Source organism: Ipomoea nil, unplaced genomic scaffold, assembly GCF_001879475.1.
Source record: "Ipomoea nil cultivar Tokyo-kokei standard unplaced genomic scaffold, Asagao_1.1 scaffold1179, whole genome shotgun sequence".
NCBI lineage: Eukaryota > Viridiplantae > Streptophyta > Magnoliopsida > Solanales > Convolvulaceae > Ipomoea > Ipomoea nil.
The window spans coordinates 1,663,686-1,688,371 of record NW_017617607.1 but is presented as its reverse complement, the minus strand read 5'-3'; the positions used below and the strand labels follow the sequence as shown (position 1 = coordinate 1,688,371).

General features: G+C 41.8%; 1 protein-coding gene and 1 long non-coding RNA gene across 2 annotated transcripts in view; both read right to left on the bottom strand.

Annotated features, from left to right (window-relative positions):
* Positions 1-849: 849 nt before the first annotated feature.
* Positions 850-2,487, bottom strand: LOC109183838 (F-box protein SKIP23-like). The gene is made up of 2 exons (XM_019333895.1): positions 2,230-2,487; positions 850-2,108 (listed from the first exon to the last, which is right to left on the bottom strand). Exons 1-2 carry the CDS (start codon positions 2,368-2,370, stop codon positions 1,281-1,283), a joined length of 969 nt encoding a protein of 322 aa, XP_019189440.1. The 5' UTR covers positions 2,371-2,487; the 3' UTR covers positions 850-1,280.
* An 8,657-nt stretch (positions 2,488-11,144) lies between these two features.
* The window catches only part of LOC109183842, a 23,126-nt gene continuing 9,584 nt past the window's right edge, over positions 11,145-24,686 (bottom strand). Inside the window, exon 3 of the long non-coding RNA XR_002054640.1 lies at positions 11,145-11,155. This is a non-coding gene — a long non-coding RNA (uncharacterized LOC109183842). The remainder of the gene's footprint in view (positions 11,156-24,686) is intronic.

The window sequence follows — 24,686 nt, the reverse complement described above, 5'->3', positions numbered from 1 at the left end:
GTGATTAATGTGAGTATTTGTTAAAACTTAAAGTGCGTGGGTTTTGTGATTAAGGTGCATAAGTTTTGTATATAAGGTGCGTGAGTCTTGTGCGTACGGTGTGTGAGTTTTGTGCTTAAGGTGCGCGGGTTTTGTGATTAATATGAGTAGTTGTTAAAACTTAAAGTGCGTAGGGTTTGTGCTTAAGGTGTGTGAGATTTGTACTTAAAGTGAGTGGGGTTTGTGCTTAATGTGCATTAGTTTGTGCTTAATGTGAAACATTTTTAAATCTTAAGTGCGTGGGTTTGTGCTTAATCTGCTTTGTTCTGTGCTTAAGGTGCGTGGTTTATGTACTTAAGGTGAGTGATTTGTGTTCTTAATGTGTTTTGTTTGTGTGCTTAAGGTGTGTGGTGATTTGTGTACTTAAGGTGCGCCATGTTAATGGTTAAGGTGCGTCCAACTGCACGGAAAGCATCACCTGCACCTGAACCCTTCCCATATATATAGTTTATCTATATCACACACACAAATTATATACTATACATATCAAGCATGAGGATTGGAAAATGACTTCCCCAAAAAAAAAATAAGAAGTCATTTTCCTCCAAAACATACTTATTTTCCATTGCCTACAATATCATTTTCCGTTGACCTCATTTTCCTCCATCTTGCCAAACACTGAAAACCCGAAAACATATTCCAAAAGCTTGTATATCACTTACTTTTATAGACCTCTTATGAAGAGATCAGAGAGCTTTAATTATTACTTATGGTTAAAAAAAAAAAAAAAAAAGCAACAAATTATAAAGGATACAGATGATAAAAATTCATTCAAATTAGCAACAATACTTTAACTGAATAAGTGGGAACTGCAATATCATATCCATCTGATCTCTTCTTAAAAACTAACATAGTGAATTCGAACAACTAACCCAATCCCCAAACCCCTAGCTAAGCTAAACCCACCTTAATTTTTGGCTAGATAGTAATATACAGTCTAGTGTCTACATGGTAAAATGATAGAGGAGCTAGGTAATGAAGACTATCCTAGGATAAACTTGGCTTGAACCATACTGGTGCAGAATATGAAAACACCGAGAAATCATCCTGAGCAAGCCATTGTATCTTCCGAGTCTGGAGATTGTAAACACCAATATCATAACTTGTAGAGGAGTGCAGGAAATCTGAGCGGTCATCCGTGAAGTATATGCAATTACTATCGCAATCCGGGTATTTGTTGGTGCAGCATATTGAGAATGAGTGGTTGTTGCCTACAAAGATTGACCAGTCGCCCAACGATTCTACATCCTCCCATTTCCCCCGTTGCCCTGCAGCTCCAGCTTGTAAACATCAAAGCCCTTCGTTCTTAGATGGAAAGCTGCAAATTGGTTGTTTCTTTTATCCAACTTGACTCTGCAAACAACATATATCTGCCCATTTATTTCAACCACATATGCAGTAAAGAACTCATCATCTGGATCCAAGTCCTCTTGGTGCTCTAAGAAAACTTCCTGCAATGACGGGAGAATTATTTCCTGCAAAACGCAGCCTTGGCAATCACAAATCACCATCTCCCCCGAACAGCCTACAATATACACTTTCCCATCAAAACAAATCGCATCTTCAACACCACCAGGGCAGCATTCCAATGGCAATGGAGTCCAAGTATGACTACCCGCCTTTAGTATGGCCATCTTCTCACGGTTAGAATAGATAGCCAGAACTACAAAATCCGGGCTCGATGACAAGGCTACTTTGTTCACAAAGCTATTGCGAAATTGCCTTCTACTACAAACCAAGTTCTTCAAATTCGGCAGGGGTGGAAGCATCCGTTGTGCCCTCGTTAACGGATTCAGTAAGCCCAATCCAAAATCAGAGCCAAGAGTGACCACCCAACCACCGCTTATCACGAAGCTCCTATTTTCAAATGGATAACACACCCCACGAAAATCTGTGTCATGCTTCTGAGATAGCATCAGCCATGGAAGAAATGAGGGTCCATTTTCAACAACAACCCTACTCCATGACCGACATACCATACCAAATCTCACATAATCTAAAGCAAAATTAAGCCTATGCGCAATTATCCCCAAAGGGTCAAAACCCAAATTCGACCAATCCCCTGGTATCTGATACAAATTTTAAATTTTAAAAAATAATCACTACCTGCATTCTAGTATAGAGTCAAGCTAGAAAATTTCAGTATACATACACTTTTTCTATTAATTCAAGAACCGAGTGAAAGCATACCGTGGAGGCCGCTGGGTTCTCCTTACTTCCGTCTTTCAGGTTGCCGGAATTCTTCTCCATTTGCAGCCGAGACTGCTGGAGTCCGCTGCTGAAGCTTTTGTTTTCTCTATCGCAGCCCTTTAAGCATCCATAGTCGTGCATATTTGATGAGTTCTTGCAGAAGAAAAAAACTGATGTGGTGGACTGGTTTTTCTCCCTGCAAGAGTGAGAGTGAGGGAGAAAAACAAGAAGACAGCAAGCAAAGAAAGTTTGGAAAGAAGAAAGTGAGGAAGCCCAGCGGGCGGAAATTGCATTGGAGATCTTCACGTCAGTTTTATGGGAAATGAAACACATCATTAATTCCATTGGGCCCACATGTCACCGCATCGTTATGCTGTGCATCCGTATGTGCATACGGATTCAAAAAACGACGTCGTTTTATTAAAAACGTGCATCCCATTTTTAAACAAAAATTAAGTTTCGATTCTCCTCAACAGCATTATGTTGTTCATTCATTCTGAAATTTTAGTTCATAGATTCTGAAATTTTAGTTCATAGATTCTGGAATTTTAGACGTGAATCGAAACTGATTTTTTTTTTCATTCATGCTGGATATTTAGTTCATTCATTCTTGAATTTTAGTTCATAGATTCTGGAATTTTAGTTCATCGATTCTGGAATTTTAGTTCATTGATTCTGGATATATAGTTCAAATTATGCACAATATAATGTTGTTGCTGGAAATCGAAACTGAATTTTTTTTTTAAGTGAGACGCGCGTTTTTAATAAAACGACATCGTTTTTGCATCCGTATGCACCATGCATAGTGCATACGGATGCATAGCATAATTTGCCTCACCTCTTAGGGCATCCTCAACCGTGGAAATTTTGGTGTAGTTTTTGAGAAGTTTTTATATGTGTGATTAGGAAAAAGAAAATGAGAAGAAATTTTAAAAAAATAAAAAATAAAAACCAAAAAGAATAGAAAAAAGAAATTAAAAAACCAAAAAGTAGTCTTTTTAGACACGTGTAATCTAAAGAAAGGAGATGGGACCCACATTTACGATAAAATTCTCATTTTTGCAGGAAGCACTATCCCCCTCTCTCTTCTCTCCTCCACCTTGTTACTATTTTCTTAAAACTTGTGCACAAACCCCTTATAGCCCGTTTGGTTCACGGAATAGGCCGGGAATGGCTTAGCATTCCCAGTAATAGGCCTATTCCGTTGTTTGGTAACCATTTCTATTACCATGAATAATATTCCTGGTAATAGCCTATTACCTCAAATAAGGTAATAGCTATTACTAGGGGCCCCCTGGTATTAGCCTATTACTGAACGCTCAGGAATAGATTTTAGAATCTACTTCCTTTTTTACCCCTTTTTTAATCTAATTTTTTTTATCCTATATATAAATTTATCCTATTTCACCACCGTCGTCGTCACCACCACCATCACCGCCGCCGCCACCACCACCACCACTGCCGCCACCGCCACCACCACCACCACTGCCGCCGCCGCCACCACCACCATCGCCACAACCGTCGCCGCTCCCACCACTGCCACCGCCACCACCACCACTACCACCCCAGCACCACCACCGCCACCACCACCACCACCACCACCACCGCCACCACCACCACCACCGCCACAACCGTCGCCGCCCCCACCACCAATGCCACAACCGTCACCGTCAACCGTCACCGTTACCACCACCACCGTCGCCCCCACCACTGCCACCGCCACCACCACCATTGCCAACACCACCCAGCAGCACCACCGCCACCACCACCACCACCGCCACCACCGCCACAACCGTCGCCGCCCCCACCACCAATGCCACAACCGTCAGCGTCAACCGTCACCACCACCACCGTCGCCCCCACTACTGCCACCGCCACCACCACCCAGCAACACCACCGACACCACCACCACCACCACCACTGCCGCCACCACCATCACCACCACCGCCACCAACATCGCCACCACCACCACCACCGCCACCACTACCACCACCATCGCCACCATCACATATTTTTATAAGGGTATTTATGTCTTTTAAAACATATTCCATTTCTATTCCTTAAATCAACCAAACACTATAATATAATTCCTAAAGTCTATTCCTTCCGCGAACCAAACAATAGAATGCAATTCCTATTATATTCCTTGCCTAATCCATTCCTTATTGAATAGCATTCCTATTACCTCAAAATTCATTCCGTGAACCAAACGTGCTGTTAGAGTTGCTCTTACTCTACACCATAACATACACATTGTGAATCATTTTGGCAAAGTTTATTTAGAAGCTTACAGCTTATTTTAAGTGCACTCTTGACTAATTGATGTTTTACTGTATTTGTTTACTCTTTTTTTTCTTCCTTTTTTAAAAGTAATACTGAGTACTATGCTTTGCACAATTTTAATTTTTTTTTACTTGTCATTACGTGATAAATTTTAAACTTAATAAAACAATACGAGAATTGGAAAAAAATTCAAAGAACGGAGACGGAGACGAGACGAGGATACCTCTCCCCGCCCCACCCCCAAATAATTATTATAAAATAAATAAATAAATAAATCTACAAATAAATTATATATATATATATATATATATATATATATATATATATATATATATATATATATATATATATATATATATATATATATGCTACAGATCCAGTGAGACCCCTATGTTAAATGAGATCAAGAGATCTCATCACACCCATTAAAACATTTCCAATTGATGGTTGAGATTGAAAGAGAAATATAAACTAATTAAGGGCATTTTTAAACGAGACGGATTAAATAGTAATTGTAGTATAATGATTAATTATGGTTAGAATTAAAGTGTGATCTTTAGCATGATATGTGGGATCATATTAATAGAAATCACATGTATTAATTTGAATAGATGGCTGATGAATAAATAACGTGAGTACACTCGATTGTAATCGACAACATTTCAGACATTGTAAATGGATGGTAACTACACATGTATGGGGTTTTGTACTATTTTTTTAAGGGGATTTTTTTACGACGATGTGTGCGTTAGAACACAATAGCGTGTGCATGTTGCTAATTGTGTGTGTTAGAGTGCATTACTGTGCTGCTATAATGTTTTATTAGGTGTTTTTTTGAACGTGCAACATCGTGTGCAATTACGTAACAAGACCTTGACATGCCATTGTTATTAAATGTTTTAGTTTAAAAAGAAAAGTTTTGTGGAATAGTTAGTATTTTTTCCGATAGTGGGTACGTAGATGTGGTATGGGCGAACATATTATAAAGATGGGGCTGTGAATTTTTGTACACTCGTTACCCAAAATGTTTATGGGGTGTGTGCGTGATAACTTGTAATTGGTTTGTTTTACAAGGAATATATTGCAAAAGTAATAGTTCTTTTGTTTTGTATGCACCAGAGAAAATTTGTTTGTTGGTTTGTGAGTGATTGTGCAACAGCGTGTGCAAAGTGAATGATGGTGTGTGTTTAAATAAAAAGAGTGTAATAGTACTACGTGTTTGTGTTTTTTTGATCCATAGTCGAAAGTTACCGTGGTCTGTGCGTGTTAGTACCATGCCGCGTGCAAATGTTGTTATTTGGTGTGTGCGTGAATTCATGTTATTTTTTTCTTTAAAAAAAAAATTCTCAAAACACTTGTCCTTTGATTTTTACGGAGGTGTGTGCAATGGTGTAGGATGGTGTGTGTGCAAATTAAAGGGACGGGAACTTTGCATCATGTCGCGTGTTTTTTTTTTTTAATTGTGTTTAGATGTGTGCGTGGCTACCTGCTATATTTAGTTTTGTTTAAAACAAATAGAATGTAAAAGCATTTGCTCTGTGCGTTACTTCATGTAGTTATTGGTTTTTTTTTTTTTTAAAAAGAAATAGAATTTTACATTGGTGTGTGCGCGTTGATGTGGTCTGACGTGTGCGAATTATAGGGCTTGAGACTATCCATAATGTCGTGATTTTTTTTCTTTGTCGCACACGCTATTTCGTACCAATGCACATATCATTAAGTAATTTGCACACACCAGCACGCACCAATGCCTGGGACTACCCATAAAGTCGTGATATTTTTTTTTGTCGCACACGCTATTGTGTACCAATGCACATCACTAAGCAATTTGTAACACCCCCTAATTTCCATGCTAAATTAAACCTTAAACATGCAGATAACTAGTCATAACATCATACACAACGGAAGACTAAACATGGAATATATGAATAGGAAATAAAGGGTGCTATGCCACGCCCACTCAAAGGTGAACGCACATGCGAAACATCTACATAAATTCACAATCTAAATTCATTCAGAAACAGGAGTACTAATGTCTAACATTGGCACACAGGCCACAACGTCTCAAAATAAAGGGATCTAAGCTAATAGGTTCTAGACCACGCTCTCGTCTACTCAGCACCTGAAAGAAACATATAAGATATGGGACGACGCCCGGTCAGCGAATAATGCTGGTAACCCACCAATACATGTGAAATATCATACATAGATAGGATATACGTATGTAAAATCATTTGCGAAACGGAATATATATATATATATATATATATATATATATATATATATATATATATATATATATATATATATATATATATATATATATATATATATATATATATATATATATATATATATATATAAGTTCAAAACCAAGAGCAGAGGTTAACACAAGACTCTAAGCACTCACAACAAAAGACACGGGAACACATCCCAAGACCACAAGAAGTACTAACGACTCACAAGAACGGCTCAATGCATAATCTACCATCACACAGTATATTAACACCCGACATGCATAACACAAGAGAGTAAAGACACAACCATTGGCAACACATGCCTTTGTGACATCACACGTCACAAATAGAGAATTACACAACCACGGCTACACAAGCCTTCGTGACATCACTCATCACGAATTGATATGCCTTCCTTATACCCGGTTCCAACCTTATGGCTACCCCAACCTTATGTCTAGTTCCAACATTTACCTCCAGGACCCCTGTACACCAAGTCCAACCTTATTCCCCCGGGAACCGTCGTTCCCCCTCCAACAGTCCCTCCAACAGAACCACCGATTTCATAGTACACGAGGGTACCGATCACACATGGCAATGTTGAACACGGATGTTGTACACTTAGCACGATTCAACGAAACACAATGTTGAACACTTAGCACGATTCAAAACACCAAAACATACATGGATCCCTACCATATAGTTCTAGACATACGAAACACCAAGAAGACGCTCAAATAGTTCCACAAAAGAACATCGAGAAGTCAAAAGACCAAATACCGAGTCAAAAGAATCACGGGGAACAAATCACCGCACAAGCCTCATATGTACCTCGCGGGTGGGCCCACGAGTAGACCCCCACCCGTGGTTCCGCCCGCAGGTACCAACATCCACCGGCCATGTATCCCGCGGGTGGGGCGGCGAGTAGGCCACTGCTCGCCGTTCCGCCCGCGGGTACACCAACTGTACAAAATAATCCCTTCGGGATTTTCAACTCCAAGCTCAAATTCCAGTCCAAAACATGCCAAATCTCACCAAATACAACAAAATGACTTGAATCAACGGAATGGCCAAGCAATGACACACATGAACCCTAATAACAAGCTCTAGATATGCATTTTCACAAGACAATGCATCAACACTCACATTTCATAGCAAAATCACATGTAGAATCCAAGAATCATCAAATAGGTAAGCAAATTAGATTTTGTAGAGCATGAGTTACCTCTTGAAGACTTATCCTTCACTTACAACACTCCACAAGGCTCCCAATAAGGTTCCCTTTCCACACCCACTTCAAGAACACACCAAAACAACATGAAGATTTCACCTTTATAAAAAGATACCTTAGAAAATACTAAAAACACAAGAGGAGCTTAGATCTTACCCTCCTAGATGCTCAAAAGTATGAAAGGTAGAATCTTGAAGGCAAACTTGAAAGATCTTGGTAGCCCTAGGTGTGGCTTGGAGAGAAAGCTAACTAGCTTTTAGAGAGAAGAGAGAGAGAGCTTATGATTTTTCTCTTAGAGAGTGTTTGAAGAAATGAAATGTGTCTTCGTAGGTTAGCTTGAAAGACTATTGCCAAGGAAATGTCTTCTTTACCCTTACTAAGATGAAATGTGTAAGGGAACAAGGGAACAACTCATAAAGCTTTAGGTACAACTTTTGACTTTGGGTTGACTAGTTAATTACTAGTCCCCGACTATTGAATTTTCAGGAATTTAAGGAATTAAATTATCAATTGAATTAGGATTAATTATTTAATTAATCCCTTAATCGAATTTGGATTACGGGGTGTCACATCCTCTCCCCCTTCAAAGAAGCTTCGTCCCCGAAGCTTGGGTACGACGAATTATAACAAACGGTGAAATGAAACAGCAATGTGACAAAAGTGTTAAGAACATCCTCTCTTGGTCAAAACCCAAAGGATTCACAAGACATCAAAGCAAGCAAGAAGGTATATCGATACAAGGATTGAAAGAATTTAACCAACGGAGATATTGAGCATATCAAACTTTAAACCAAATACAACCACCAACTTCTAACCAACAACCAAGAACTAAATAACTAGCTCAAAGCACCAACCACTAAAGCTAACTACTCACTAAAAAAGCATGAAAGAACAAGCACACGAGGCAAGCAACAAACAACTAACAAGCAGTAACAACAACTAGGAGGTAACAACAGGCTGCAGAAGGATAAACAGGCTTACCACAACACCAAGCTAGAACGACTCACTCTCCGATTCATCGGTGCTTCCCTCGGACTCTTCGTCATCCCTTCCTCTACGACTTGAACTGGCCTCAATCTGATCTAGCCTCTGGTGGACGGCGACGAACTGCGTCTTCATGTACGCGAAGCCTTCTTCAATCATTCGGTTCTGTTGACGAAGCAAGGTGACTACACGCTCATCATGCGTCATGGAATCGTGCTCCCTTTTGGTGCGGGCTTCCCTTCTTCTTTGATTTTCTTCGCTTTCGGAATCACTTTCCTCGGCCTCAGCAGCTTCGGGTGCTTCCACCTCTTCCTCATGGCCTACTTCACCCTCATCTTCTACATCACCCCCAAGCTCTGGACCGCAAGGTTCAACTTTCCAGCATGAATCTCGAGCTCAACTGCAAGCTCGGTTCTTTCTTCTGGGAATTTCCTTGAAACTTCTTCGAGTGTGATGTAATCACCATCGTCCAACTGAAACAAGTTGCAACTTCGAAGATTGGTGGCATCCAACACCATCTTTCCTACGGGTTTCAGTATACAACCATCAACGCTTACACCCTTCCTGACAAGAATCCAGCTCAACACCATCCCATATGGTAGGCTCTTTCGGTTGTGATCACGGCAGAAGACCATATGTTGCAACATCAAAGCCAGCAGATTGAACTTTACCATGTTCTTAAGACAAAAAGCAAAGGTGCACTCCAACTTCCCCAACAACCGACTTTTGTTGTTATTGGGCAACAAACAATCTGACACCAGCATAACCAAAATCCTTTGCTCAGCGGACAACCACTTTTTCTCCTGTCTTGAAGCTTGAGTGAAATCACTCGTGCGACCCAACAAATAACTCAAATAGTCCCGGTACCCCATGGTGTCCGTACTAATCCACGAGTTACCACTGTACTGAGCAACTCCCGAAGTAGATAAACTCAGAAGCTGAGCTAGCCTCTTTTCAGATAAAACCACTTTCACACCCCTCACTTTAGAGGTGATTTCAAGCTTATCACCATCCTTTGTCACAACCATGTGACGATAAAATTCCTTAACCAAACTTGGGTATGTCTCGACCCTTATGGCGAGGAACCCATCTAACAACCCTTGAAATCTAAGCATATCCGACAAAGAATTAGGAAAAGATTCCGGGTCGAAAGCTTTACCTTCAAGAACGAGGTAATGGGCATCCACCCATTCCACCTTTTTAACCAAACTTAATCTTCTAGGCATGATAGGAGATGACCCAAAGCTCAATAAAAGAAGCCCACAACTTTCCTCTTCTTTTTTCTCTCTCTCGACGGCTCTCTCTCTCTCTCGTTGCTCTCCTCGGTTTCTGACGAACGCGGCTGCTCGGCGGGGGAACTTCGGCAGGCGACGGCGGCGACGGGGTCCGGCGGTGGCAGGTGGTGGTGACGGGTGGAAGGGGGTAGCGGGTTGGGGGGGTTCTTCGGCTGGTCACGGGTAGGAAGAGGGGAAAGGAGAAGAAAAATTTGGGGATTTAGGGATTTGGGGAAAAATTGGGAAAGAAGATGATTTAATTTGGGGATTTGGGTAAAGTGAAAATTTATGGTTTTAGATGGAATTAAAATTGGGTAGGTTTTAAGAAATATAATTAGTGCAAATGGTTAAGGGTTGGGTTGGTAAATAGTATACCCGGGTTTGAAACTCAAGTTTTGCAAATAAATGTTTTACTTGTCTTTTAGGCTACACAAGAAAGGATTTTTTTATGGGTTTCCTATTCCCAAAATCAAAGAATACTTGGAGAAATTTAGGTGGTTCTCAAAGGAAAGGTTTGCAAACATATTCATGTGCAAAGATTATGGAATTAACCCAAGCATGACTCATTTCAGGGATAAGCAACTAACTTTATAAAAAGACTTACGCAAAAGCTAAGAGAATTATTCATCAAAGAAGGTTTACAACTATAATCAACAGAATCATTCACTCGGGGAAATGCGTGACAAAGATAACAAGGCAACTCAAGAAGACAGCGAAGGACACAAGACAACACACAAGGGTAACAAGGAACAAGATGCGTTCTAAAGACAAGGGTAGGCTAGAAAAGAGGTTACCTGCCAGCTCCTCCTCCACTAAGCCTTCGGTCTCCGCTTGCGATCGTCCCATCACAATGACTCTCCCCGATGGCCTGGCTCCGGCTGCTCCACGGCTTGAACTACCTCCTGCTGCTCCTCCGACTCCTGGGGGTGGCGGCAAAGCCCTTTGATTGGCTTGCTGAGGGCACTCGGCAACCTTGTGGCCCCTATCTCCGCAACGAAAACATCGTGACACAAAGCCATTGCAGCTCTGACCCGCATGCACCTTCCCACATCGATGACAAGGGAACGTCTTGACTTGATTTCCATGCTCCACTCGGTTGGGCCCTTGGGTTGGAGATGATGCATTCCTGACTTGAAAACTCGGTCGCGACTTCTTGTAGGTGGAAGAGCCTCCACTCTCGGTCCTCTTTCTTGCAAGCTCATAAGACCCTCGTTGAAGCTGCTGAACACGATACAAATCCGCGGCACTCACATAAGCATCCTTCAAAGGGCTCGGCCTACTCACGGTCAAGGCCTTTCGTGCCTCATAATTCAAGCCAGCAACGAATTTCTCAACCTTGGCGAGCTCGGTAGGCACAAGCATCCGGGCAAAGCGCGCAAGCTCTAGAAACCTCTTGTGGTACTCAACCACCGATAGAGATCCTTGCTGAAGATGAAGGAATTCCTCGTACATCGCGGCTCGCACATGCGCTGGATAAAACCTCTCACGCATCCGATCTTTCAGCGCCGACCAACCAAACTCGGGCTCCTCAAGGCAGGCTGGACCTTCATGTATCCACCATAGATCGGCCTCATGATAGAAGTAGAACGTTGCAAGTTCTACCCTCCGCTCTTCCAGACAACCAACAACCGAGAAGATCTTATCAAACGTTCTCATCCACTCCTCCAAAACAACCGGATCTTCTTCACCCGCGAAGGTCGGTGGTCTGTGGCCCGACACAAGACGACCCATGTCCCTATGCCCGGCAGGTTGAGGAGGTGGCACGGGGTGGTTGTTCAGCAACGCCTCACTAAGAGTCTGCATCGTCTGCGTCAACTGTTGTAGGTTATGGGCAAGCTGCTCATTTGTCGGGGTCTTCGGAGTACGCGCACGTTGACGAGTAGGCATCGCAAACTTCTACAACAACAACACGGTTACCAACAGGACAACAAAAAAGAAAATAGCTAAAACAATGCTCAGCTCACCGCGCATCCTAGAATCCTAAGCCTAACACTTAGATTCTTAAGGTCACCTTAAGGTCTCAAACCACACTTAGCCACTTAGAAGTCTAGACTTTATCAACCTAGGCTTTGATACCAACTGTAACACCCCCTAATTTCCATGCTAAATTAAACCTTAAACATGCATATAACTAGCCATAACATCATACACAGCGAAAGACTAAACATGGAATATATGAATAGAAAATAAAGGGTGCTATGCCACGCCCACTCAAAGGTGAACGCACAGGCGAAACATCTGCATAAATTCACAATCTAAATTCATTCAGAAACAGGAGTACTAATGTCTAACATTGGCACACAGGCCACAACGTCTCAAAATAAAGGGATCTAAGCTAATAGGTTCTAGACCACGCTCTCGTCTACTCAGCACTTGAAAGAAACATATAAGATATGGGACGACGTCCGGTCAGCGAATAATGCTGGTAACCCACCAATACATGTGAAATATCATACATAGATAGGATATACGTATGTGAAATCATTTGCGAAACGGAATATATATATATATATATATATATATATATATATATATATATATATATATATATATATATATATATAAGTTTAAAACCAAGAGCAGAGGTTAACACAAGACTCTAAGCACTCACAACAAAGACACGGGAACACATCCCAAGACCACAAGAAGTATTAACGACTCACAAGAACGGCTCAATGCATAATCTACCATCACACAGTAGATTAACACCCGACATGCATAACACAAGAGAGTAAAGACATAACCATTGGCAACACATGCCTTTGTGACATCACACGTCACAAATAGAGAATTACACAACCACGGCTACACAAGCCTTCGTGACATCACTCGTCACGAATTAATATGCCTTCCTTATGCCGGGTTCCAACCTTATGGCTACCCCCAACCTTATGTCTAGTTCCAACCTTTACCTCCAGGACCCCTGTACACCAAGTCCAACCTTATTCCCCCGGGAACCGTCGTTCCCCCTCCAACAGAACCACCGATTTCATAGTACACGAGGGTACCGATCACACATGGCAACACATGCCCTGGATAAAACATGTTATCCCAGAAATAAATACGTGAACCTTACACAAAGGTCACAACCTCCATAAACACGTCATGGCCACCACGAGGACCACTGCCGTACCTTGGTGACTAATGTCCCATACCATTAATCGTGCAATCCAGGTACAGCCACACACACCACACCACAACAAGAATCAATCAACGGATCACAATGAAGATATGAAACCATACTCAATCAAGGAGTGGATCACAATCCAACTACAACGATGAATAACACAAGTTATCATCAACGATAGGAAGGTACAAACAACACACACGCTAGCATTTAAACATCGAACATTCATGCTCATCAAACGGGTAAACCGAAAGTAGTTTCGAAGAACACACAAGACTCATCATGGTTCAACGAAACATAATGTTGAACACTTAGCACGATTCAAGACACCAAAACATACATGGATCCCTACCATATAGTTCTAGACATGCGAAACACCAAGAAGACGCTCAAATAGTTCCACAAAAGAACATCGAGAAGTCAAAAGACAAAATACCGAGTCAAAAGAATCACGGGGAACAAATCCCCGCACAAGCCTCATATGTACCCCGCGGGTGGACCCCCACTCGTGGTTCCGCCCGCGGGTACCAACACCCACCTGCCATGTACCCCGCGGGTGGGGCGACGGGTAGGCCACTGCCCGCCGTTCCGCCCGCGGGTACACCAACTGTACAAAATAATCCCTTCGGGGATTTTCAACTTCAAGCTCAAATTCAAGTCCAAAACATGCCAAATCTCACCAAATACAACAAAATGACTTGAATCAAAGGAATGGCCAAGCAATGGCACACATGAACCCTAATAACAAGCTCTAGATATGCATTTTCACAAGACAATGCATCAACACTCACATTTCATAACAAAATCACATGTAGAATCCAAGAATCATCAAATAGGTAAGCAAAATAGATTTTGTAGAGCATGGGTTACCTCTTGAAGACTTATCCTTCACTTACAACACTCCACAAGGCTCCCAATAAGGTTCCCTTTCCACACCCACTTCAAGAACACACCAAAACAACATGAAGATTTCACCTTTATAAAAAGATACCTTAGAAAACACTAAAAACACAAGAGGAGCTTAGATCTTACCCTCTTAGATGCTCAAAAGTATGAAAGGTAGAATCTTGAAGGAAAACTTGAAAGATCTTGGTAGCCCTAGGTGTGGCTTGGAGAGAAAGCTAACTAGCTTTTAGAGAGAAGAGAGAGAGCTTATGATTTTTCTCTTAGAGAGTGTTTGAAGAAATGAAATGTGTCTTCCTAGGTTAGCTTGAAAGACTATTTCCAAGGAAATGTCTTATTTACCCTTACTAAGATGAAATGTGTAAGGGAACAAGGGAACAACTCACAAAGCTTTATGTACAACTTTTGACTTTGGGTTGACTAGTCAATTACCAGTCCCCGACTATTGAATTTTCAGAAATTTAAGGAATTAAATTACCAATTGAATTATGATTAATTATCAATTAATTACTTAATTAATCCCTTAATCAAATTTGGATTACGGGGTGTCACATAATTTGCACACACTATCACGCATCAATGCACACTACACCGTTAGTAATTACTTAGGCAATAAAAAACTTACATGCATAGTAACACACAGGCCAAGTGTTGTTGCAATCTTTAATAGCGGAAAAAAAAAAACATTATGCCAAGTCTATTATGTCATGAATGCACACACATGGTCATTACATTCGTATACCCCCGACTTACTCACAATAAAAAATAATACACACAACATGATGCGAAGACTCCCACCCAGTTATTTACACACGCCGTAACACACCAATGCACACACCCCGTTACCCTTTAATTAGCAACACCAAAAAAAAGCTACATGATGTAACGCACGCGACAAGTGATTCGCACACGCTACTACACAACAATGCAGACATCATCCAATAATTTACACACACCAATGCACTATACGAATCTGATTTTGATATTTATGTTGTTAGTTACTCCGTAATTGTTATTTGTTGGTGGGTGCATGGATGTAGTGGGTGTATGCATTGGTGTGGTATGCCGTGTGCATTGGTCTGGTGTGGTATGCCGTGTGCATTGGTCTGATATGACTTGTGCATTGGTGTGTGAATATGATTTTGTATACGCGTTTGCATTTTCGAGTGGATATAAAGTGCATAGTAGATATTGAATTGTGCATTTCATTTTTTGTTTTTTAATTTACTGGGTAGGTGGAGTGCTATTCCTTTTTGTGTGATAACACTTGTCTTGTGTTTGTGATTTTATGTAGTCATGTACAATGCACATACTGCTTGCCTAACTTGCATCCACCTTTACTAACACTAACAAAAAGGGGGAAAAAATTCAGGTCAAGTCATTCATCGAACTCTATTCGGCTACGCACGCGCGTCATTACTATCATGCATTGGTGTAGTATGGCGTGTGCAAATTACAGGACCGGGGCTTTGCATCATGTCGTGTTTTGTTTTTGTTTTGTTTTTTTTTTTTTTTTGTTTTTTTTTTTGCAAAACATATTTCAATCAGTTCTAAACATATTTAACCACATTCACTGTCGACCTGCAGCTTCTATTATAACAAATGGAAAAAAAATGAAAGAAATCCATTCCTATTGAACACAACAACTAGTATATATTTTTTTTTAAAAAAAAATCCATTCCTATTGAACACAACAACTAGTATACTATGATGAAGCTCTCACCAAATATCTATACCATGTTAGGCCTCTGCGAAAGCAAGAGATTATAGAACTTATCATGCAAGAAGAAATAATGCTTTCCCTTGCTATCGACAGATTTCTTCCACCCACACCATCCACCATTAATTATTTTCTTGAGATCATCGCTGCCCATATCTATTATTTTAGAAATTGGACTTCAAGATCATGGTGGAACTACTTCTATATAATATACATAATATACATATAATATAGAAGTAGTTCCACCATGATCTTGAAGTCCAATTTCTAAAATTATATATATATATATATATATATATATATATATATATATATATATATATATATATATATATATATATATATATATATATATATATATATATATATATATTGGATCCGGTGAGGCCCCTATTAAAAATGAGATCGTGAGACTCGATCCTGAGCGTCTATTTTTATTTTTTAACGAATGTGATTTGTATTTGGGATCATGGTTAAATTAGTGTCTGTGTATATTAATGGGGGTACGGTTGTAATTAGCCATACGCATTAATTTCCTGCCTTTTTGAAGTTGATTCGCCTTGTATTTTTTTTTCCTTTTGTAAGGCCATCAGTCTCTCTCGCTCCTTTAGACAAACATTCCTCAGTATCTCCATTCCTTGATCGTCTTCATTTGGTAGCCTATCAGTCTCTCTCGCTCGTCTACATTCGGCAAAATCTCAGTCTCTCTTGCCCGTCTTCGTTCACCGTGTTCCTCCATGGACGGCTCCTCATCCTCATCATCCAGGCGGTCATTGCGTCGGCGTGGGTCTTCCTCCGCTGGGGTTCAAGGTACGGTCTTCTCTATTGCTTAGTTTTTCATTCTATATAATGACTTAGGTTTTAAGGTTGTTGGTGTTGGTGGTAGGCGTGGGTGTGGGATGGTGTGTGTTCAGTGTGTTGATGTTACAGGGGGTTTATATCCGCCGTCAATGGGTGTTGGTGTTGTCGGTTTTTGGGTTTTGTGGCGGCTGCATGTTCTAGGCTCTAGCAATTAACTACAGACTTTGATTACATGCTCTATTTTGGGGTGTGGAGCGTAATACTTTGATCACTAATTGGTTGGTGCGTTCTACGTTTTAAGCTTGTGCATAATATTCTAATTAGTAATTCGTTGATGCATTCTACGTTTTAGCCTTGTGCGTTAAGTCCCTAAACTAATCACGTGTATTACAAAAATGGATGATTAGATAATTGTATTTCTTTTAAAGAGATATTTAAAAAATTGGTGTTATTTTTTTTGAATACTTGAATTCATATATTATATTATATTTTATTTTTATAAACTTAATATTCCCCATCTAATTCGTATCCCATTCATCAAATCCACCTTAGCTTATATTGATTTACATCTGTATATTCCACATTAAATATTGTGTAGCATATGGGAGTAGTAATTGGTGTGTGTGTGTTGTTGGCATGAGGTTTGTGCGTAATATTGTAATTAGTAATTCGTTGAGGCGTTCTACGTTTTAGGCTTGTGCATAATGTTGTATTTTTAAGATCCAAATTTACGTGTGTGCGTTGGTGTGGGGAAGTGTGTGCGTTGGTTGGTCATATTTGAACGTTGGGGTTCAATAATGTTGGTTTTGTCTTAAGTATCCGGAATAAAACCCTACATGAAGAAACTCAAAGTCAAGGTTCACAAATAATTTTTTTAATTAACAACAAACCCAAAAAACGGAATGCATTCACCCACATCAACCAATTTTTTTAAAAAACACAACTATGCAAAGTCCATCACACAATTACGCGCACACGCCATACCATCAGTATGCACACCTCACAGATAACAACCATATGCACCCCCTTAATTCCCCAATGTACGTACCATTCTATACGCACCCCTAGAGTTAGAAGAGATCTTGCCGAAACCCTAAACAAGAGACAGAAGCATTGACTACAGTAACATATATGCACACGCCGTTAAGCAGATACGCACTCACCACCATTAAAAATCACACGGCCAAAACTTCTCAACATTCATTCCATAAAACTTTACCTCAAAAAAAGAAAAAAAAAAAAAACAATGACTCATACGCACCCTGATTACAATTTATTTTAAAACACAAACCAAAATAAATAAATAAACATATAGCAAAATTGTTATGCCCTTACAATAAAATGCAAACACAGCTGAACATCTACGCACACACCACCGTTAATTCCAATTATGGTGCACAAAAAAAAAAAAAAGAAAAAAAAAAAAAAAGAATGACTACTGTTCCACCAATCTCTTCCTTTAAAAATAACCCAAAAAATTGGAATTCTAATAATAATAATAATAATAATAATAATAATAATAATAATAATAATAATAATAATAATAATAATAATAATAATAATAATAATAATAATAATAATAATTTCGAGAAAGGTTCACAAAACCCTACTCCAAAATTGAATCCCCCGGAACACCCTATAACACCCCGTGTTACGACATTCAAATTCGGAATTAATTGTTGAATTAATCCCGTTAATAATAATTAAAAAGGATTTAATTTGATTAGGGTTCCCTTTAATTAATTAATGTGGTCCACCATGGATCGTGGACCCTTACCTAAACTAGAGTCTTGAGCCTACTAGGGATAAAGGAAGTGGGCATTTACCATTCAGATTCTAATTAGGATTCCTAGTTCTATAAATAGCATATTAGAAAGCATTTAGAATCTTTTCCCCCTCTCATAGTCCTAATACACAAATTGTCCAAGAAACCTAGCCAGGAATTTCCCATCACCAAGCCTAGGGAGATCAATAGGAGGAAAATCTTTGAGAAGAACCTTAGTAGCCAAGGGAGGATTATTTAAGGCTAAGAGGTAACCCATGTCTTACAAAACCTATTTTCCTTGCTATTGTTTATTGATTGGCTCCGTTGGTTGATTGATTGTGTGATTTTGTATGTATATCTTGTTAGAGCATGTCTTTAGGTTTATATGGTGAATTATTGCTATTCTTGATATTCTTGATGGCCCTGTGTGGTTATTAGTTTGATCTTGTATTTAATTATGTCTAGAGCTTGTCCCTAGGGTTTATATCGTGAATCCCGTGTTGTGATGTTCTTGGTATTCTTGGGTGGGTTTATGCATGCTCGGGTGTTGATTCGATGAGGATTTGATTATTGAATATTATTGAATCCAAAATACAACTGAGTCTGAACAAGTGATAATATAGAGAGTAGATAAAGAGTCCTAACGAACAACTAATATAAGAGTCCTAATACTCCCCCTCAAACTCAAGATGGAGCAGCTGCAACATTGAGTTTGTCCCGTAGAAAGGAAAATCGAGTTGACGGAAGAGCCTTGGTGAAAACATCTGCCAGTTGATCCTTCGTAGAAATAAAGTGAACCTGAAGCTCCTTCTTGGCAACCTTGTCACGGACGAAGTGATAATCAATCTCCACATGCTTCGTTCGGGCATGAAACACCGGGTTTGAACAGAGGTAGGTGGCACCCAAGTTGTCACACCACAGAGTTGGCGCAGAAGCCGGCGGAAAACCAATCTCTTTAAGTAACGAAACAAGCCACGTAACCTCAGCCGAGACATCAGCTAAGGCCTTGTATTCAGCCTCAGTAGACGAACGCGCCACCGTGCGCTGCTTCCTGCACAACCAGGAAACCAGATTGCTGCCCACATAGACTGCAAAGCCACTGGTAGACTTTCTATCGTCCGGATTGCCAGTCCAATCCGAGTCAGAAAAAGCATGGACAGCAGAAGACAGAGACCTGCGAATACGAAGACCAAGACCAAGAGTGCCCTTAACATACCTTAACACCCGCTTCATCAGACTCCAATCAGTCGTGGTAGGAGACTGCATGTGCTGACAGAGTCTATTGACTGCATAAGATAAATCAGGCCGAGTCACAGTCAAGTACTGCAGGGCACCCGCAATGCTGCGATAATGAGTAGGGTCGGCATAAGGAGTAGTGTCAGCATCATCAGACCGAACAATCGAAACCGAGGTCGAAACCGGCTTGCAATCCACCATGCCGGCCCTCTTAAGAATGTCCTGAATATAACGCCTCTGGGAGAGTAGAATACCATCCGAGAGAGGCACAGTCTCAATGCCAAGAAAAAACGATGGAGCCCCCATATCCCAAATCTTGAACTCCGCAGCCAGCTTGGCCATAATACCAGAAACCCGCTGTGGATCTGAGCCCATGACCAGAATGTCATCGACATACACCAAAAAATACAACTGCACAGCACCATCAGAATAGATAAATAACGACACATCAGTTTTAGAAGGAACAAAACCAACCGAACAAAGAAAATCGTGCAACCGAGTGAACCAAGCACGAGGGGCCTGCTTCAAACCATAAAGAGAACGTTGCAGAAAGCACACATGATCCGGTTTGGATTTGTCCTCGTAGCCAGGCGGCTGACGCATGTACACCGTCTCAGCTAGAGAACCATTCAGAAACACATTGTGAACATCCAATTGCCGAATGGACCACCCACGGGAATAAGCTAAGGAAAGCAAAAGCCGAACAGTGGTAGGCTTAACAACCGGACTGAATGTCTCAAAAAAGTCTTTCCCGGCAACCTGATTAAAACCCTTAGCCACCAGCCGGGCCTTGTGGCGTTCAACAGATCCATCTGCATTACGCTTGACCCGAAATACCCACTTACACCCCACAACATTCATACCCGGAGTGTAAGGAACAAGACGCCATGTATGGTTCTGTAGCAAAGCGTTAAACTCCACATCCATGGCCTCACGCCACTCTGGATGGCGCACAGCCTGTGAATAACATGTGGGCTCAAGATCATCAGCAGCAGTGAACAAAGCAACATGATCCTTAGGGCCCATACTCCGTGTACCCATCACATGAGACCGCGGCCCGATAACCTTGGCACCACGACCCCGACGTGGCCGACCACGACGAGCAACCTGTCCACAATCAGATACTGTCCGCTCACTAGAATCCGAATCCTGAACCACGTGGATAGAAACCGGCTGCTCCTCCCTAGCAGGCAAAACCGGCGCAGGAACACCAACAATGGGGGCAACACCCCACGGAACAGCCCGAGGCTTAGCAACAACCTGCGTAGATACAGCACTAGCAAATGGAAAAACAGCCTCATCGAATCGCACATGGCGACAGATAAAGACTTTATTAGTGACAGTATCTAGACAACGATAGCCACGGAAAGAGTCAGGATAGCCCAAGAAAATACACGGAGACGAACGATACTGCAATTTATTACGATTATATGGACGTAGTAGAGGAAAACAAAGACAACCAAACACACGCAAAAAGGAGTAAGACGGAGGGGATCGATGCAGACGGTAATGAGGAGACTCATTGTCTAAAACCCGAGTAGGCATCTTATTAATTAAATAGACTGCCGTTTCAAACGCAAAATCCCAATAACGAGAGGGAACTGAAGCCTGAGCCATTAAGGCCAACCCCGTCTCCACTATATGCCTATGACGACGCTCTACCCGACCATTTTGTTCATGCGTATACGCACAGGACTGCCTGTGACGAATACCAAGAGACACAAACGTAGAGTGGAGCTTTTTGTACTCTCCCCCTAAATCAGATTGAATGGAAATTATTTTATGGGAGAATGAACGCTCAACAAGAGAGCGAAAACGCTCAAAAATAACATAGATATCGGTTTTCGCACGCATAGAATAAAACCAAACAAAACGCGTAAAGTCATCCACAAACAAAACAAAATAACGAAAACCATTAACAGAGGTAATTGGCGCAGTGCCCCAAATATCAGTATAAACGAGTTCTAATATACGAGTACTAGAAGTAGCAACACGAGGTAATGGAAAACGGAAAGATTTCCCTAAATGACAAGACGAACAAACATTCGATAATTCACTAGAATTAAATTGACTAACACCAGACAACTGTAAAATTTGACGCAGAACTCGTGTGTGTGGATGACCAAGCCACTGGTGCCAAGTAGAAGACAAGACACGCGCAGCAACATTAGCAGACGGACTACGATAGGAAACAGGCCAAGTATATAAACCGCCCGACGCGCCCCCCTTAAAAAGCACCTCCTTGGTCAAGAGATCCTTCACAAGAAAATACTCAGAATGAAACTCAAAAAAGACACGATTATCCCTAGCAAAACGCTGAACAGAAAGTAAAGAGGACGACAGGCCAAGGACATGCAAGACATCATTTAAATGAAAAAGCTTACGAGAAGAGGCTATCGAAGCAGTACCAACACTAAGTATAGTCATACCTGTACCATTGCCAACCCGTAGAGTGTCAGAACCATCATAGCCAGTAGCGGAAGTCAACACCGAGGAGTCAGGTGTAGCATAGATCGTGGCACCCGTGTCAGGAAACCACTGATGAGAATCAACCGAGCCACCCACATCTCCGGAATAAGTCATGTGAACCTGAGGACCGGGTGACTCAGAATACCTGCGGTAGCAAGTCAACGCGGAATGCCCTTGCTTATCACAAATCTGACATCGCACATCGGACCGACCCCGACCCCGGCCACGGCCACCACCTGAGCCACCGCGACCCGAGCCACCACCGCCCGAGCCACCACTGCCCGAGACGCCACTGCCCGAACCACCACGATTCTGCCCGCCATTCATGCGGCCGCCACCACGGCCGTGGCTCACGGCCATAGCTGCCGGCGATCCAACACCACCGCCGCCGGCTGCACAAATCCATTCCTGAGAAGTAAGGTAGTCGGACAGCTCGGACAACGTCACCGGAGAGCCATGCGTCAAGGGTGCAACGAGTGGACGAAGCTCCGGCCGCAACCCGCGAAAAACATATATATTCTGATCATCCAGCGTGATCGGACGGCCGGCAAGCGCCAAGTCTTCTACAAGCATCCGTGCTCGACCGAGATAGTCCGAGACAGAAGACTCCCCCTGAGTGAGGGCTTGCAACTCGCCAAGAAGCCGCAGGGCTCGAGACCTTGTCGCCGATCCGAGTTCCTGTTCAATGGCCAACCACAAGGCACGGGAAGTGGTTCGACCAACAGCCATGTGCATCATCTCATCGGACAGCGACGAAATTAAAAGAGACAAGATGGCCTTGTCTTGCCGACGCCACTCCGAAGCTGAACCCGATGCTATGGCAGTGCTGTTGTCCGCCGTGGACTCCACCGGCGCTGCACTGGTCGGACAGGCGTGCGTACCATCCACATAACCAAGGAGACCCTGCCCCTCCAAGAACGGAAGCATTTGAGTCCTCCAAAATAAATAATTGTGAACGGTAAGCTTAAGCGAGACGAAGTGATGCGCCGAAGATAGACTCGGAACCGGGTGGGGATGAACGGGAGCAACCTCGGACACAGTCCGTTCAGTAGATTCTCGAACAGAACCGTCATTGTTGTCTCCCATGGAAGAAACCTGGAAACTGATACCAGATGAGGATTTGATTATTGAATATTATTGAATCCAAAATACAACTGAGTCTGAACAAGTGATAATATAGAGAGTAGATAAAGAGTCCTAACGAACAACTAATATAAGAGTCCTAATAGATTCTAGTCTAGGACTTGTCTTTAGGGCTTTGTATATAGATTTCTTAATGTTCTTGAGGTTCCGGATGCTCCTGAACCGTTATGTGATTGATGTCGATTCTTGGCATGTTTAGAAATCGTGTTAGAATGTAATTGGAATGATTCTTGGTTCAATCTTTGTTAATCGAATCCGTGTTATTGTTGATACGTGTTGGAATGTGTTTGGACATGGTTTTGGGTTCCACGAACGAACACCGAACCGAATATTTACCTTCGTACCAGTGGGGGGTAGGTGGGGGAAGCGAACCCCCGCCACCTACCCGCGGCCCTGACTGCCCAATTCCAGCGGGCAATCGACTACCCGCCGGGCACCCGCTGGAAACTTGACTGCCCACCGGCGGGTGGTCCTCCACCCGCTAGAATGTGGTGGTGCGGTGGCCTGTTTTTCCCCATTTGTTGTTTCCCCTTGTCCTGTTGTACCCCGTTTGATGTTTATGAGTCTCGTATGATGTTTTGAGTACCGTTCTAGGAATTTGTATGTAGCATGTATCGTTTGTTATTGTACCTTGATTGTTATTGTTGATTATATGATTGATTGATTGAATGATGATGGGTATTGTGATCATTGCGCAATGATGGTTGAGATTGATGATAATGAGATTGTGATTGGTCGAAATGAATTGTTGGCGGATAGCACAACGAGTGCTCGGTTATCGTGCTAAAGGCACGGACCACTCTTTAGACTTGCTGGCTAAAGGCTTGGGTCAGGGTATAAGCGCCGCGGTGCCATTCCAGAGCTATATGCGCTGACCCCTTGATTGTAGTGCTATAGGCATTTTAGACATGGATCATGCGAATTGCACTTCGGTGTTACCATGTTGGTGGTTTCGGTGTGGGGCATGCATGCTCCGGAGGAATAAGGGAGGCGATATAAGGGTGGCCTGGATGTACAGGTTAGAACTGATATAAGGATGGAGAGGAGTAAAGGTTGGAACTTGGTATAAGGTTAGAAGATGGATTGTGTGCTTTGATGATTACTTGCTAATTGATTGTCATTGGATCGCATTGTTGCCTTTAATTGCTATTTATGAGCTTACTTGTCTATTATGCCTTGCAAACGTAGGATGCATGCTAGTATCTCTATACTATTCGAAACGTTGCCTTATTGATAGTGTCTCGAGTCTTGATCCTGTTTTTAAAGCTAGAGTTTCTTAGGTTA